Genomic DNA, 17,888 nt, shown 5'->3' with positions numbered 1-17,888 from the left:
TGTTTTTGTCACTTAAGCATTTAGCAGAATCATGCATTTTACTAAGTATTTCAATGCTGAGCTTCCATGTTGGTTGCTTATGGATACAAATTGAAAGTATGTATTAAATTATGGAAACAAATGCAGCATTTGCAGTTTTATCAAGTAAGTCCTAAACCAATAAATGATGCATATATTTGAAGTAATGCTGTTGATACTGAAAAAATGTGATTAAAATTTTTAAGCTTCATTCATGGCTATTTAGAGAATCATTTGTGGTAGAAGCTAAAATTGCTAGATTGTGAAGGTGTAAATCTCTTGGATTTTTGTTTTGGAGGTGTTTGGGTTTTTTTTAATGACTCATTTTTACATGATTTAATGCTTTAAAAAAATCCAAATCTTTTCTCTTTTCCTGAGAAAATAAGATGTACTGTTGTCCTATTCATAATGCCCAAACTATGTAGCAAGCCTGATAAATAGGTTGCACTAATCTTAGATTATATATGCAACCACATTTGATATTTGATGAAATGGAGTTATTAAACATCACTCCAATATGGTAAGGCTTCCAGGCTTTGGGGAAAAATGTTAAGTGAAAACATTTCTTTTAGATGTCATGAAGAATGCACTGTTTCTCATGTGCTACTTACTATATGTAGAAAATTAAACACATTCACTTTTGATGCCGCTTGCACTCAAGGTTGGAGTCCTTAGCTTCTGGTTTGGGTCATGTGCACCCTGATGCCCTAATGCTTTTTTTTTCCATGGGTAAAAGCAGGAGTCAGCACAGCCTCTGCTTGCTTCCATCATGTTGTTGCCTTGACATGTGGAGCTTAGTTGTCTTTCAGTATTAGCTTCTCATTCGCTGATTGGAGCTAATTGCTAGTGGACACTTCCTTTGGAACACATATTTCAGCTTTTGAGCTCATAAGGTTTTATTTGGGGGCAGTTGTCATCTGCGTAGATACATGGAAGCTTGAGAACCCTGTCTTTGGGATGCAAGTAATGTTTCCCTGAGGAAGAGGGGACAGGTGTGCAGAATCCCACCTAAGAATCCTTCTCAATGCAAGACTTGAGAAACATGTGTAAATGTGTTTCTGCAGCTTTTGTGGTACAACACAGTGCAAATTAGCTTAGAGCTATGGTTTATGGTACTTTTTTCCCTCCTCACCAATAAGTTGAGTGTTTTTACAGTTGTCATGGAGCAAAGCTGGGGTTTATCTGTTCCACATCTCCATTGTCCAAGCCTCTAGGTTATTTTTGTATAAGAGAGAGAGGACTTTCTAAAAAAAGGGGCGGGCGGGGGCGGGGAGAGGTTAGGAAAATATCTTCCTGTACTGAAGTACTTATGGAAACTTTTATCCTTCGCTGCTCCTACTCCAAGGAGACTCAGCAGTCGTGTTCCCTTCCAGTATTGTATTGTTGTGCTTTCTGAATCTCTCTCAACAGTGTAGCCTGCTGAGTGTGTGGTGTGGTCTGTGGACACCCAAGGACAGTGGTTCTATACATGATGAAAAAGCTAGTTATTTTCTCTTTGCACGCATTTTCCTGGGCAACCTGTGAATCTGACTACTTGCTGAGTTCACATCCGACTTCACCTGCTCAACGCATCACTTGAATCTAGGGGAACTGGAGTCAGGATGTGCCAGCCTGAAAGGTTGTATAGCTGGAAACCTAATACCAAATTTAAGATCTAGCTGGATTATGTTATATCCCCCTGTTCTTGTATATTTCTTGCATGCACATGTGTAGCCAAACATGTGGATAATTTGGAAATTCCATTAGTATTTTTCGATTTCTATTAATATGCACCTAAATTTGGCAATTTTTTAACTCTCGGAGTCTCGTTTAACAATTCTTGTAGCTTCTTAAGAGTTTGGAGAACTTTACTGCTAAGAGTGATTTTTGCCAGGCGAGGTATGTGCTGTTTCTGGGCTGCGTGGGCTGCCTAATAACGTCTTACTTTTGACCACCAGGCATCTCTGTGGCCAATTTAAGACTTGGAAGTGATAAGGCTATGTTCTTTAATGGGTGTTCTCCTTTTCATTTATCTAAAAGGAAATCATAGTAACAAGAAATGAAATTTTCTGTAATACCTGAAAATACGCCTGCTCTTAAGGCATAAGACCAAAAGCAGTTCATCATTTGTGAGTAATATATAAAGTCTGTAATCAAATGAGGGGGAAAATATAATGCCATTTGAAACTGATCTTTGTCCCATTTTTAGCAAGTAATATCACATACTTGGATCTTCTGTTAACATGAATGTTAATGTTTTTTGTGGATTCTCTAGGAGGGCAAGTAGTTCTGAATTTTACAGAATCTGGTTCTTAACAAAGGTCATGATCAGACTGATTGACAGAAGAAACAACTCTTGCTACAAAGTTGTCTGCAGTCTGTTTGGGTTTTTGCAGTTGTGTGTCAAGCAGAAATTATTCCTTGTTTCTTGGAATTTGAAGTTGTCAGGAGTAACACAATGAAATAAGTTTTTAATGCTTTACCTAATAAAAAATTGTAACTTTTGTAATTTCCCACTTTTTCTTTTTTTAATCTCCTTAGAATGTGAAAGCATTTGCATCTTCAGATAGCCTAGCCAAGGTCCAAGAAGTAGCAAGCTGGCTTTTGGAAATGAATCAGGAACTGCTCTCTGTGGGCAGCAAGAGGCGACGAACTGGTGGATCTCTTCGAGGTAATGCCTCCTCAAGCCAAGTAGATGAGGAGCAGATGAATCGGGTTGTAGAAGAGGAGGAGCAGCAGCAAAGACGACAACAAGAGGAGCAGCACATTGGGAGGAATGGGGAGATAGGAGGAGAAGAACCTGTATTTGATGACAGGCATGAGTCTCAGCAGGAACAGTTAGAAGAAAATAACAATAGACTTATTACAGTGGATGAAGAATCTACTTGTAACCAAGAGGAAGATGATGATGAACATGCTGGTGATCAAGAGGAGGAGGTGGAAGAGGAGGAGGAAATGGACCAGGAGAGTGATGACTTTGATCAGTCTGACGACAGCAGTAGAGAAGATGAACACGCTAACAGTAACAGTGTCACAAATTCCAATAGCCTCATGGACTTGTCCATTCACCAGTCATCGCCATTCTACATAAAGACAAAGGTGAGAAACTACATTTTGTTTTTTAATCCTCATTAACTCTGAATTTTGGAAAATAATTTGCATATCTAACTTAAACTAAAGTATTACAATTAAGCAAAGATTTTACTCCCTAAAAAGCTCATTATGAAGAATTTACGCAGTTCACAAGAACTATACTGTTTGAACTGTTAATAATCAAATTATTTGTATGCATTTGACGTAAGCAAATACTCCTATATATTTTAAGGAATAGAGCTCTGATGACTACGTTCAAAAGATCAAGGTGTTTCTTTATAAATATTTTTATATGCTAACTCATACACTTAATAAGTCCCTCCTGGCATTATTTATGATACTGTCCTTCTCAAAGCAGGCAAGAAGGAAGGTAAGCAATTGTGCATATGTGGTGTTCTCTGAGAATATCTGGTGCATTTAGATGAAAACATTGTAATGAAAAAATAGGGCAGAATATTACAGAAACATCAGATTCTTCCTTCTGGCCAGGTTATAAGTTCATTGACAAAATACAGGTTAAAAGAAGTGTGTTAGCCAGTCATTCAGTTACGAAGTCATTACATAATGTCATATGGTATCCTGCTTGTGAGTACCTTGTGAATTGTGTGTAATGAGTGTTGAGAACTTCTGATTTGCAATAAGAATTTTGAAATAAATATTCATATTTTTATGGCTACTTATATCACCTAGCATTTTAGATTTAAACAATGGTTTTGGAGTATTAGCTCCAGTGTACATTGGTAGTTCACCATATTTTCCAAATTCTTCAGGAAGGAAGAATTCTGTTATCTCTTAGCAGCTTGAAAAACTGAAAAAATAATGAAAGCGGTGATAGTGACTAATAAAAAAGAGGAGCAGACAAGCATTCTTATGGAAGAATGCTGTTCCTAAGCCTATGTACCAATTTCTTTGTCTTAATCCTTAATTGGTAATGGAACAGCTAGCCTCTTCTCACCTTTCAAAAACAAAATGACAAAACCCCCTCAAATGTTGAAAATGTACTTTATTAAAAAGAAAAAACTGATGTAAAACAAATCAAAACCACAAAAAATCAGTTAACATAAGTTAACAGGGTTCCCTATGTGTTTGAGTATGAACATAAATGTATAGAGATGGAGAATCAGTCTTGAAGATGCACTAGAACAGGTAAATAGGCTGAACGTTTTTCTTCTGGAAGCTGCAGCAATATATTTTTGGTAATAGCAATTAGTATGTAACTCACTTGTGTGTTTATCTCAACTAAAATATTTGATTTTTAAAAAGTCATAATGTTTTCACATGAGTTTTTAGTAAATTATATAATTTTCTATTGCTAATTCTACTGTTCAAGGTAGTGAAGTACATGCTTTCTAATTTGGAGTGAAATACTGTCATATTTCATGTCATGCAACTGGCTTTTTCCAACTCAAATTCTTGTTTTATTCCAATGTTTTGGTTTTCTCAGATTTAGTATGACTTATCGGGTATCATATAACAACTTGCATCCAGTATGGACTTGATATTTCATGTAGGAAATGCTTACACTCAAAAATATATTTTTAAGTCTCTGAATTAGAAACTTTTTGAAGTGCTTTGTAAATAACCATACTCACATTATATACAAACAGAGCAGAGCATAGCTTTCAGTGGTGGTCAGTTCTGAAGCTTTTTTTATTATCTCCAATAATGAATGCAGGGGTTTTCTTTCTTTTTTTTAAGGCATATTTGAAATAAACTGAAACAAGCTGGTTTAGCCTGAAGGAAGTTGTCTGAAAGATTTTTTTGTATAGATGCACAATTTCTGTGTGGTCTGATAGTTGCTTTGTGTGTTGTTTCCATGCAGTGCTGGCCGTTTTCATCCGTGCTCTGTCCCCAGGCTGTTCTCCTGCAAGAACTGTTGGGGTAGCGAACCGTGTTTGGGAATTGTTCTCGATTCGTGGTGCAACTCTATTTTAGGTAGTTTTAACTGTGTACCTGAAGGATCAGCACAGGTTAGAAAGCTGCTTGGGCTGGCACTGCTCTAGGTCATGGTTACACAGTAAGACTGACATAATGCAACGTTAGTGTTGCCAATTCATTAATAAACCAACATTTAAACCATAGGAACACATTCTGTGTTAAGAAATGTTGTAGAAATATAGATGTGCTGGAGCACGAATGAATTACCAGAGTAAAAATAAACATGACTAATTAATGTGCTGCTTTTGAGAAGAAAAAGGAGTGTTTGTAGACTCATCAGCTGTATTTCCAAGTGATTTCTGGTTCTACCTGTTGAAGGTAGATAGACTCATCCTAGGAGACTCGAACCTGATAGATTTCTTTTTAGCTTTTCAGACGTGCTTCTCAGCATTTGTAGTCTAGTATAGTTCTCCTCATAAGTCTGGTTGCATTGCCTGCTCCCTTGCTGTATGCTGTACTCTTGTGAAACTTGCTTTGCACCGCCAGTATCGGCTGTGATGGCTGAATCCACTACTTACTGTTTGTGCGTCAGATGTAAACCTGGCTCCTCAGAAGCATGCATTCCTGATCCAACGGTTACTAGTTTGGTCTGGTTGTGCACAGCAATATTGGCAACACACAGTTTTCATCACTACCAAATACCAAGAGATAATAGTGAGACTGAATAAAATAGCAACTGCTACTGCCATAGGTGTCGTTGTGCAGCTCATCAACTTTTTGCTATCTCTGTTCTTTGTCCTTCTACTTTTTATTCCTTTCCTCATAAACTACTGAATCAAGTCTCTTTTTATAATCTGGCTTTTTTGCTTATTGGCCTTGCGGGATCCTGTGCGGTTAAGGAAGGAAACGGCAAGGTTTCTGCATAACACCACAACGTATCCTGCTTGTGTTTGCTGCCTGTCACCTGGATTGCCACTTGACAGCAACAAGCTCGCTGTGTTCTACCTGATAAACTTCACCAGAAGCATAAACCCCATTATATTTATAGAGAAATATATTTTATACATATTGTTTTAGGTAATATTTATATAATATATATAAAATTATGTATAAATATTTGCCTCATACTACTGCTCTGTGCAAACAACTGAGATAATTGTTGCCATAATGTTGTGAAAAAGTTACGACTAAAGGGCATGTGCACTTGAAATGAGAAGGCCGGTGGTTCAGGGGAGTCTTCGTTGCAATCACCAGCAACACCCAGGAATCCAGAAGGGTCTTTGTGGTTACCTGTTATGATTTCCTGCATAAAACGTTAGGCTGCTCTGTCTTGACTTCCACGCAAGCTAAAGAATGTTTTTAGAAAATTTCACCATTTGAAAACAGGAAGCAGTCCAGCAAGGCAAATCTATCTCAAACCTAGGTTAATAGTTTGTTAGTTATCATCAGTGTTTAAACCTCTGCACCTTTACTCTACTCTGCCTTCTTCCTGTTATCTGTCTTTTTTTTGACCATTACAATTTATTATTTTTGTGTTGTACTGAAGAGCTGTTTAACAAGCAGGGGTTTTTTCCCACACACATAAAGCGATCAAGTTCACTCCTGAAAGGCCTCTTAAATGTAAATAATGAGGACACTGTGTCCGTTGGGCATCTTTTTCTATTTTTTGTTCTTGTTATGATACTTCCCTGAACACACTCTCTGATTTTTGAACATCCATCTTGAATCATAGATAGAACTGAGCTTAAAACTCCAGTAGCAACTGTGCCAATGACAATTAAAATTTTTTCATGCTATATATTTACCTGTTTATATAACAAATGATTTCGTTAACACTTTTGACTGCAGCATTGCATTGGGATTTCATGTTCGACTGATTTGTCTAACATGATGCAAGCGTTTTTCAGAGAGCCTTCTCTTCTGTAAGTATGGCCTGTGTCCTTTGCATGTAGAGGTAAGAATTGACACTTGGTTGTATTAAAGTGACTAGAGCTTTCTCACATCCAGTGTACCTCATCACATCCTTTACTGTTTGTTAGTTTTTACTCCAATTGATCTGTGTCCTATCAAATGTTGTCATGTCTGTTATACAAAAATATTAAATAGCACAGGAGGGCAAAGTAAGTAATATGTGCAGGACTCCTACAGAAACATACGCTTGATGCTGATTCTTCACTGATTGCACCGTATTTGTGGCATCCATTTCCAGTGCTCTGTGATGGCTTTGTGTTACTTGAGTTCCTTAGGAATGGTCATGTAACAACTAACCACAACAAAAGCAGACAAATACATTTAACAGTGCATCACATATTTCATAGCAACTGCCCTTAAATACATTTATCTCTCGGTACATGTGGGATTCTGTAGCACTGCAAGGCCAAGAATGTATTACTGGTAGTCACCATCACTGGGAAATAGCTCATGTAAATTAACATTCTTGCTTATTTTAGATTTAAATTGTTTGTCTACCTGTGTTCATACTCCTGAAATTGTAGTATTAAAAAATATATCATGCCAGCAATATTTTATCTTTATCAAAGCTGTTGTTTATGACAGAAGTCATAACCAGCATGTTTTTATGGAATAATTGGCATCAATGCTGTTAATCCTATTCTATGTCAACCATTGCATTATTTTCTCTTGGACTGACACCTGGGTTTCAGCCTGTGGTTATCCAGATTGTACTCTGTTTCTGTTTTTTTTCTATGTATTGTTAGGTTTATTTGACATTTTTGAAATATTTTGATTGTTCTAATTCTTAAAAATAATTTTGGTCAAAATACGTATCATCTTTAACTCATTCCATTTTTTGTGTGTCTTTTTGTTTACTTAACTATTTCTACAACTCCCAGTTTCGTAGTTTTCAAATATTAATGACTGTTATCTTCAGTATACTTAAATCTTTTGTTTGTAATCGAGGCTTTCAGTTTCCATCAAGATGAGTTGTTTTTCTTTAACTGCTGTGAACTGTTCTTAGTTGGAGGAGTATTGGCTTCTTGATTATCTTAGAAATTGTTTCTAAACAGTTAAAATAATTTACAGGTTCATTCAGTGTTGGTTTGGACATATTTTATGGAAGGGGGGAAAAAAGTCATGATCACTTATACCCAAACAACCATGAATTTAACTTTGTTCTATTAGGTTTTCGTTATCTAAAATTCTATATTACATAATACTTTTAATATTAAATGTGTCTAATGTTGATGCCACCTCAGTTAGGAAACAATCACGTAAAAAAATTAAATCCATTAATTCCTGAGAAGCATTAGCTACATTCATTTCAGCAAGTATTGTCACAGAATTCTATGATTAGGCAAAATAACTACTTAATATTAGACTAGCGGGTGTGAGATCTCCAGAGGCATATGTATGTGTGCTCTAAGTCAAACTGTGGTATCAAGGCATGTTTCCTTTCTTACTCCTGCTTGCATGCTTGAAGTTGGTCTCTGGCAAAAGAGGAAAACAACCTGAAGATTATACAGAAACTAGAAGATGCAATTTACTGTGTCCATGGCAAAAAGTTGTATTATATGCGTAGGAAACAGTTGTTGGGAGATCTGCAAATGGCAGCCGTCTTTCATCTTAAAGTATGCCTCTCACTTTAGGCAGATGCCATCTTAAATTCTCATATAATTTCTTCTTCTCATGCCACACCATCCCATTCGAGGTGGGATTCCGGGAGCCATTTCATATTTCTCCACAAACTGTGTTTTGAGGGGAGAACACACCGGAAGGCACTAAAGGTATTTCAATGTATCCTGTAAGGGCCTGGATTTTAAAATCCAAGTGACCGGGTAGAGCAGGAGGGTTGTTAGCTGGTACATGGCCATTTTTCTTGTTCTGGGTTTCAGGAAACACATTTGTCTGCTCTGCTTGTCTGGAGGGATGTCTGAAGGAGTGTTTGAGCCCGTCTATGGGAGATGCTCAATCCTTCTGGAAAACAGGCACTGTTCAACAAGAGTCTTTGGAACAAAACCCTTCTTACTTAAATATCTATTTCCTTTTCTTCTATGGAGGCTGTCATGAAACTTAGCAAATTAGGGCATGTGGATGTGAAACACTATTTCTGTGCTAACTATTTGGATTTTGACGGTGACTCTTCATAAGGGGTCAGACCTTCTGCATGCAAAACCCTCCACTAACTTTCTGAGTTAGTGTCCTCTTCAAATGCAGGTTTGCTTGTTGCAGGATTGTGGGCTGTGATGGTGATTGTTTTTTTGGTTAACCAGAGCTTACTAAGAACCAGAAAACAGATTAGCTAAAATGAAGATTAAAAATTCTTGTATAGTTGGATCTACAACCACAAAAACCACTTTGATACCCCTTCAACAGTTGTCATATATTTGAGCATTTGCTTAATTATTAAAGGTAGTAAGAGGATTTTTTAATAGATGCCTTTCATAGATAAGATATATTACATATAACAATGGTAAAGGCTGAGAAGCAGCTTAATTTTCTTGTAAAAATGGTGTCCTTTGATTGCAGCATCCTCTGATTCCAGGCATCATACTGTCTGCGTGGCTCTAAGTCACTGGGCGTGCATGTGTGTGTAATGGTGCTGTTCCAAGAGTGCCTTTTCTTGGTTGTTCGTTGACCCCTGGGGGCGGGGGGGGGTGGGTGGATAGACAGCACAAATAAGCTGGGTTAACTTCCGTGGAGCTAGGACAAGATGCACCACAGAAGATGTGTCCCTTGGAGCTTAAATACCCATCTCTCAAGTTCTGGAACAAATCTAAAGCCACGCTCACATATGTAGCTTTGAGCTCTCAAGTAGTGCAGACTGGGACAGAATATTTACTGCGAGATGCTTGGTCCAAGCTAGTACGTAGAGCCACAAGGATGTAAAGGATTTCTTCTTCAGTGATTTTTGGCTTTGTATGGAAGTATAGCATTAGTTTTTAAAACTAAAGAAAACTGAGATTGCACTGGGCAGTTAGCACGTATGTGAAGTGAAAAGGGACTCCTGTATGAAAGTCTGCAGTTATTGTCAGAATGTTAATAGACCAAAAGCTTTGTAGGGATAGGGGGAAATAAAGGATGAGTAGAGAAGTGCTGATCCTTGGAAGTAGTTTTTTGTTTTGCATACAGGCAGTACACGCAATTGAGAGAAGGTTGGAATATTGTGTATGGGTGGGATAGCGGTCTTGTAAGTGTATGTCAATATTTTTCTCCTTTTCTGAGCAGCAGAGGGGGCTGCTGTTGCTTTCCTGCAGCTCTACAGAGACCTGTGCAGTGTCTTTGCAAAGGTTTTTCCTGATCTTGCAGCTAAAAACTTGAAGCATGTTTTTTAAGTCTAGGGAATAAATACAACTGGAACAGAAGGACTCACTATTTTTTATTTGTGAAGAAATCTGTTTTCAGTATATGAAATGACATAGGAATATTCCCTTTAAAAAATAAGTACTAAACATTTTCAGATGGCTTGTGTGACAAGAAAGCAATGTATAGTTCTCTGCTCTGAGTGTACAGGAGAAAGATAAAAACTTTATACAACAAAAAGAGGTTCTTTCTTCAGCGTTATTTTTTGCAGGGATCACACATAGGGTATGTAGATTCTTCATGCCTTTCATCTCCTGAGTTGTCTAACAGTTACTGCTTTAAAGAGTTTTTAAACTAAGTAATAATTTGGCTAAAGCTGTGTCAAAAAGGATACACATTAAGAATCGCTCAGATTGTAAAAAAAAAAACAAACAAACAAACAAAAAACCAAACCAAAACAAAAAAACCCAAAAAACAAAAAACCAAACCCAAAAAACCCACCAAAAAAACAATGGCAGTATTTTTTCTTTTTTTTTTTCCCCCTATTGCTTCTCCCTGGGATTCTCCTTTTTAATTAAACCTTTCACATCACTCCCTAAAAGCTTAGGAATTGGAAAATTTTCTCCTCCCTTGGCTGTTCTGAACTACAGCACTATAATACAATGAGTTAAGATAAGTAAATGACTTAGGATAAACAAGAAATGGTCTTTACAACTGCCAGTCAGAATTACTTTTGCATTACCATGACAGTTTAGTTATTTTGGAGCAAGTTTTGCTCTTAAAAAAAAATTATTTTTTTTTTTTTTACTCTGATACAGAGCCTTATTTTTATTTTGGACTGTAATAACATTTGAAATATTCATACTCAGAGATTAATATCAATCAACACTTTTAACCTTTGACTTCTTTCTCATTTATATACTGCACAGTTTAGTTGCTAATGATTCCAAGCATGAAGGATCATTTGGAAAGGTTATGCAACTGTCATTAAGATGTAGTTTAAGTATGAAAGCATCCATGGAAGGAATGCAGATTCTCAGTTTCTTTGTAGATAGTGAGGTTCTTCCCCATCTGTACTACCCTGCAGCATGCTTCTTTACTACAAATATCAACACTTCTTTTGAAAAGTACTTCTCACTTGCTCTGCTTTTACTTGACTGTGTTAAGTAATGGCTTCATTTGCTGCCCAAGGCTTCCAGAGGTTTAGCTGTACTTTTGCCTTTTGTAAGTAGAATCGCTCCTACACCTTCGCTTGCACGTAAAACTGGTGTTAAATAATTGCTGCTCTGCTGATTTTCCCTACTCTGTAAGCAGATCATGAAGCTTGCTAATTGATATATGGGCTCTGCTTGTAGTAATGTGGTTATCCCTGATACAGTTTGTGACTTTTCTAAGAACTTGGCTATCTAGTTCAGCTTTTTCATGCAGTTCTTGAAATACCTATTAATTAAATCTAACTGTCATGTTAAAATGTCACTTGCAGTCAAAGGACAGGAATTTCTTCTAGAACAAATTCTGTTTTTTCTTTCCCTTAATGAAGGGTGTCTTAATCTCTTTTCAGTATGATTTTTATAAATACTACTACAGAATTAAATGACAGTGCTAATGTATAATTTGTGAAGTAAGTAATTGTGTATAGAAAGGAAAGTCAAGAATCTCAGTGACTGGGAAGGAAGAAAAGTAGTTTAACAGAAAACATTGATGCTGACAGTTTGGGTCACAGTTTTGACTACAAGACTCTACTTAATAAGTAGATCTTCATTGATCTCCTCCCCCCCGGCCCTTGCAGAAAGATGCATGTTTTTTGATGTGGAAAGAGGTAGTGCTGATTTAGTTTCTCATTTAGTTTCCTGTTACAGAGATTGCTTACTAGACTAAAGACCTAGCTGAGTAAGGCACAAGCAATTTTCTACTTCTGTGCTAATAATTGAGGTCAGTCTTTCAAGTCCAGTCAAGGGTTTTACCTCAACTAGCCACACTGGAAAATAAACCTACAGAGCTTTTGATTGTGCCAGATTTGTCTGTACAGCTATCTGACTTAATGTACAATTGCACCTTCTTTGCAGTGAAGCCTGCATCTCAGAGTGTACACCTTCTTTACTTCCTGGTGGTTCTTACCAGACACGTCCAGTAGTTTCTCCTCAACATACGTTTAATTCTTCTGTAGCCATGTTGGTTGTTCACAGACATATTTCCAGCAGTTCCCTAAAGCAGAAAAGATGCCAGCCACCTTTGCGGTGGTGGTGGGGAGACAGCCTCTTGGTTTAGACTTACTCAGAATTATGCGTTGCCACAAGGTTGTATTGACTTGAATTGTCTTTCAGTTGCTTGGCCTATGCAGAGGTCCTTAAAGGTAAATATTGGAAAGGAATTTGCCTGTGTTACTCAAACTGCAATATCAGTTTAGTTTGTGCAGGATAAATTAAATTGATACCTTCAGGATAACTACTTGAAGTAGTGTCTTGTAGTCGCACACTTTTTCATAGGCTTTGAAATAAGTGTCAGTTAGGCACCTACACGGTTTTTGCTCTTCATCTTTGCTCTCAAAATGAAAGTGAGCTTTTTAAAAAAAAAAAAAAAAAAAAAAAGCAGTAATACCACTTCAACTCACCAATTATATGGCAACAACATTATGAAGTAGAAAATTGTGCAAATGTGCTCGAGAATACTTTCAGTATGCTTACTCTGTTGGGATATGTGGCCTGTCTAACAAATACATTTGGGAGCTCTGCCCCACTTAAATATGCCATTTGTTCCTTATGTTGTTCTTGACTATGTGGCAGGTGGTGTTGTCTGATGTGATCGTTAGCCCAAATATCTCCAGTCCGCAGTGATACAGCTGTATTTACTGAGCATTTTATCAGTGGATGCTGTTGCTCTGAGTGTCAGTTTTCAGCTGCTTCACCTTTTGGGTCTTAGCTGAAGTTGATATTACTGGTTATGAAACTTGATGCAAATGGTGAATCGAAGTGTGAAGAAAGCAAAACTTTTGCTGGTGAGTTAGTTTTTGGTTTTGTTGACACCCCCCCTTCCCAAATGGATGGTGTTAAATAATCTTTTGGCTATGAATTTGAAGCGTATGTTTAAAAATACCAGTTATGATCAGTACATTTCTTGTGTTCACTGATGTTTTATACTTATAAAATTATGAGATCTGAAATTAGCTTAGAAGGCTGGAGGAATAGGAGGTGATCTGAGGACCAGAATTACGTTTAACAGCTGCTGCGGGACTAACATTTTTTTCCTGATGCCTTTCTCACTCACTGTAATCTGCAAAATAGCAGTATGTCCTTTATTTCTACAGGAGACTTTTCATTATCTGCAGAACATGTTGCTTGCTATTCAGCAAACTGTGCACAGTAATTTACATATCTTTACAAATTCTTGAGTATAAGGAGGAAAACTAGACAATGTCAATTTCTGTGCTAGTTTAATAATTTCTGAACAGGCAGAATGCTTAAAACTGAAATTTCCAAGCTGTCTCAGCAGACTGTTTGAACAGCCAGCACCTAATGTCTATTGACAAAGGATGATTTTTGACACATGGACTGTTTTTCTTTGGTATTATATGGTGTCCGATCTGTGCATGAAGCTATGCTTGTGTAGTAATGATATAATATGCATTTTGTGTAGATTTATTCATCTGCCCTGTGTTCTGTTTAGGTTGCACGTGACTGTTTTGCAGTTTTCTTTATTGGTGAAATTTCTATTAGATTATTCTATTAGTTCTATAAAACCTAGAACCTGTGTTTCTATAAACAGTTCTCTCTGTTACAAGCATCTTCTCCCTTCTTGCCCATAGTGTGGTTAATGAAAACACTGTCTAAACTTCAACTTCATGCAAATTTTGCTAGAGTTCTGCCCATTCTCTCCTGGCCAAACAAGTTCCGGACTTCACCGAATTACTGTAAAATGTGCTTTATGTTAAAAAAAAATCTCTATAAAACTTTGTGTGCATTGACACTGTATAGTACAACTTATGATGTAATGTTACATATACTTAATTGGTATGGTGATTTTAAAGGTGAAAGTCATGAGTTCTTGTGCATAGATGGGTATCTCTATAATAATCACTGAAATATGAGTGGCAAACATTGCTGTCGAGCACCTCTTCTGTTCTTACATCTTTCTTATTCTTTCTCCTCTTCTTGCTAATATTAAATTTTGTTTCTTTAGTTTGTAACAAGAAGAATTGGGAAGAGGGAGAGGATCCAAGAAGGACACAATTACTAAAGAAGTGCAGAGATTTCTATCCCAAGTCAACGTGGTCCAAACCAACTATTTCTTTATAGAACCTTACTTCTTTTTATGTTTGTTCTTACTAAAAGCTGATGTTTTCTACTGACTTTACTACCTGACCGTATATTGCATAATATGAAAGAAGCAAATTGTGAATTTTAGTAATATTCAGTTTAATTCAGTCTTGGGAGACAGTGGCTATGCTTTTCAGCTGTGTCAAGAAATATTATTCTGTTGATGCTTATTAAATTTTAATACATTTGTTCAATCCCTGGTGCCTCTGCTGAAGTGGAAGATGTATCTACTGACACCACAGATTGCCAGCAGGGATAAATTCCACCTTATTCATCATCAGAACTCATTACTACTCTTAAGTAAAGTATGAACAACGTTTCCTGTAAGTGCAAATCACATTCTTGTTCTTATGTCATCTGGCCACTAGTTATCTATGTTTGGAAGTGGGCAGGAGACCCTTTGTTCTTCTCACTTAAATTATGGAGTGTCCCTTAAGGATGGCAGCTACTGCGATCATTATTGACCCAAATATACTGAGTACTAAAAAAAATTAAAAGACAACAAATAACGAACACTCTTTTTACCAATGCCATAATTCCTTCAGTTCTGATCCCTTGGTCAGATTTTCTAAAACACACAGAAAATAATTCACTTAATTAAAATGAATAAGGAAAAAATGAAACTAAGAAACTGGAAGTGACACAGCTAAATGGAAGAAATCAGACGTAAAATAATTTGTTATGGATCCCTCGTTCTTGCCAAATGTAATAATGTTGTTCCTTCTCTTGAAGCTGGACTTCATCCAAAGCAAGGACACTTTCAATTGGTACCCTGAGGCATTCACCCATCTGCACAGTTTTTGGCTTTGATGTAAACCACTAGTATTACATGTCCTACAGCAAGTATGCTAAATGCTGTGTTTACATGTATGCATGTTTATCTGTTTTGGAGGACAGTGTTGAAACTCTTCCTTCGCAGTGCCAGTCAGAATTTGGTACTGCTGCACTGCGTTTCTTCACTGGCAGGGTTTGATGTCAGAGTATCAGACAGCCAGTAAACTCAAAGCTGGATTTCATTGCCTGTATACAAAAAGTCAATTTCTGTGAAACACTTATAAGCATTTTAAATAATAAGTGATATTTGAACAAATAGGAGGGACAGTGATTGTTAAATAAAACTACAAGCAAGGCTTCCCCTTCTTCTAAAAAGAAAAACAAAAAGGGGGTGGAAAAAAGGAAAGACGACAAATAAAAAATCAAGGTGGCAACCATACCAGCCAAGAGTGCCAGCCCTTCCACAGACTACCTGCTTTTTTCTGTAGTCTAGGCATTCTTTACTTTGCATATCTTGAGCTTTATAAATAGCCTCACACCCCTTTGCAGTATGCTGTTAACCAGCTGAAAAGGATTATATAAGCTTAATTTGGTGCTGGCAAATGAATGCCAGTGTAACAATCAGTTGTTGCATTCTAGTAAGAAAAACACAATCTTGTGTCAAAATAGACCTTGATATTGTTTCAAACATACAGAATGTAATACTTTGAATTGTTAAACTTTTATTTTGGCAGTAGGTAGTTAGTGTAGCTAATATGAAGAGTGTTACTGTGTTGTCAGGCTTTATACAAGAGGAATTTTTTTTTTAATGCTGAATAAACAGTATCTGGTCAGAATTTTTCACTGCAGGAGAAAAAAAGATTTTTTTTTAGGTGTATTAGGTGGCAGAAATATCTTTGACACCTTTCTGATGTTTTGGGGATTGTTCCTTTTCCTATTTAATATGTAGAAAGGAAGAAGATTTTGAGTCCAAAACTAATTTTTGGCAGTGCTTTTTGGACACTATTCAGAAACCAATAATCACGTTTTAAATATTTTAGTACTGCTTTGTGTGTATTTTGCACACGTATGTATATAAGTAGAGAATTTCTCATTGAAAGTTTTGCATTTTACATGGAAGGGTGATACAGTGATAAGAAAAGCTGAATTACTGTATGGAAAACTAATTTTCCATTTTCCTGTCTTTGTTTTTCATAAAAGCAGCCTCCTTACTAATAAAAACACCTGCTTTCCCTTCCCCTGGCTTATCCTCAGCTGGGAATTTGCCTTGCATTTTAATCCAGTGTTAAATATTGCATGACTTCTCTACCTGTTGTAGTTCTTAATTCTTGTTTCAGCTCTATTTAAAGGTGCAACAACAGCATAAATAAGTGGTCAGCAAATAAATTCCTACAGAGCAGCTGTAGCAATTCTTTTTAACAGCTGGTGCAACTCTGACCAGACCAAAGAGTTAAACTTGCTTATCCAGCAAGTCATATTATAGCCAATGAGGACTGGGCAGACATTTCTGGAATATTTGTAAAACGCAAGATGATGCAGCTGGATTTCTGTTACATACCTGGAATATTTTCTGAAATGTTTAATGAAGAAATGAGGACACATGCTTTAAAGATAGTTGGGGAAAAAAGTGACAATGACAACAAGACCCCGTAGTACAGTAAATAAAGTTAGGAGGCTTGTGGAGTAAAGCCAAATAATATAGGCCTCTGGTTACAAATGATTATGTACACTTACATGAATGTCTAAATACGGTAGGAATTTTTTTTTTAAATGCACATGGTTAAGTATGTTTTAATGATATGATAGCATCATTACTATTGATATTATATAGTCTTGCCAAAGTGCAGTTTACTACACAGTCTGTATGTTTCTTTCATAAATGCTTGATGTGACCATACAAAAAGTTAGCTTGTGGAAATAGTCCCTTGTAATTTGCCAAATGTTCTTTTGCGCTAGTACTGTTGTGACTGAGGGCAGATCCTACGCCTATAGCTGCATGTACCCGCATGTTCCCTTCCCTTTCTTTTCAGATTAAATTCTGTATTTGTTGAGATGCCTGGGAAGCTTTTTATCATTGACGTCTATTCGGGACCAGTATTGCATGCTAAGGGATCCATGGACAAAGAGGGGTGATCTAATAGCTCATTGTTGCCCAAAGATGGAGGTCTTGACTACTCTCCACTCCCAAATACTTTTGCTGTTTGTCTTGGGTTTGTCTCATCATGCATCTGGCTGCTTTGTGAGCTGTTTACATTTGCTAGTGGAAAAATAACTCAGCAACAACAAAAATTGAGGGATTTTCAGGTATCCTGCTTAGTGGAGTCATTTCAGAGCTCACAAGCCTGACAAGTTCTACAGCCAGTTTAAGGAAGAGTTTGGAGTAAAATGGCCTGAGCAAGGAGGGGAGGTGCAACTCTTCTCCTTTTTTGCTACTAGAAGCTCCAGCTGACCTGTTTGTCTCATTTCAGTTCCAAAAAAGATAAGCTGTGGGATCAAACACATCCAATGGAGATCTGTTCATTTTTACTGACAGTCATTCAAACTCACTTCTATCGGTGGTCGCAATTAGAAACT

General features: G+C 36.9%; 1 protein-coding gene across 1 annotated transcript in view; it reads left to right on the top strand.

The window, feature by feature from the left end:
* Positions 1-2,544: 2,544 nt before the first annotated feature.
* Positions 2,545-17,888, top strand: part of FBXW7 (F-box and WD repeat domain containing 7) — a 108,422-nt gene continuing 93,078 nt past the window's right edge. Inside the window, exon 1 of the mRNA XM_075709278.1 lies at positions 2,545-3,096. Within this exon, the coding sequence (XP_075565393.1) occupies positions 2,608-3,096 (489 nt within the window). The 5' untranslated portion in view covers positions 2,545-2,607. The remainder of the gene's footprint in view (positions 3,097-17,888) is intronic.

This window comes from Pelecanus crispus, chromosome 4 (assembly GCF_030463565.1).
Source record: "Pelecanus crispus isolate bPelCri1 chromosome 4, bPelCri1.pri, whole genome shotgun sequence".
NCBI classification, from domain to species: Eukaryota; Metazoa; Chordata; class Aves; order Pelecaniformes; family Pelecanidae; genus Pelecanus; species Pelecanus crispus.
The sequence above is the reverse complement of the archived record's forward strand: the minus strand, read 5'-3'. Positions and strand labels throughout refer to the sequence as shown.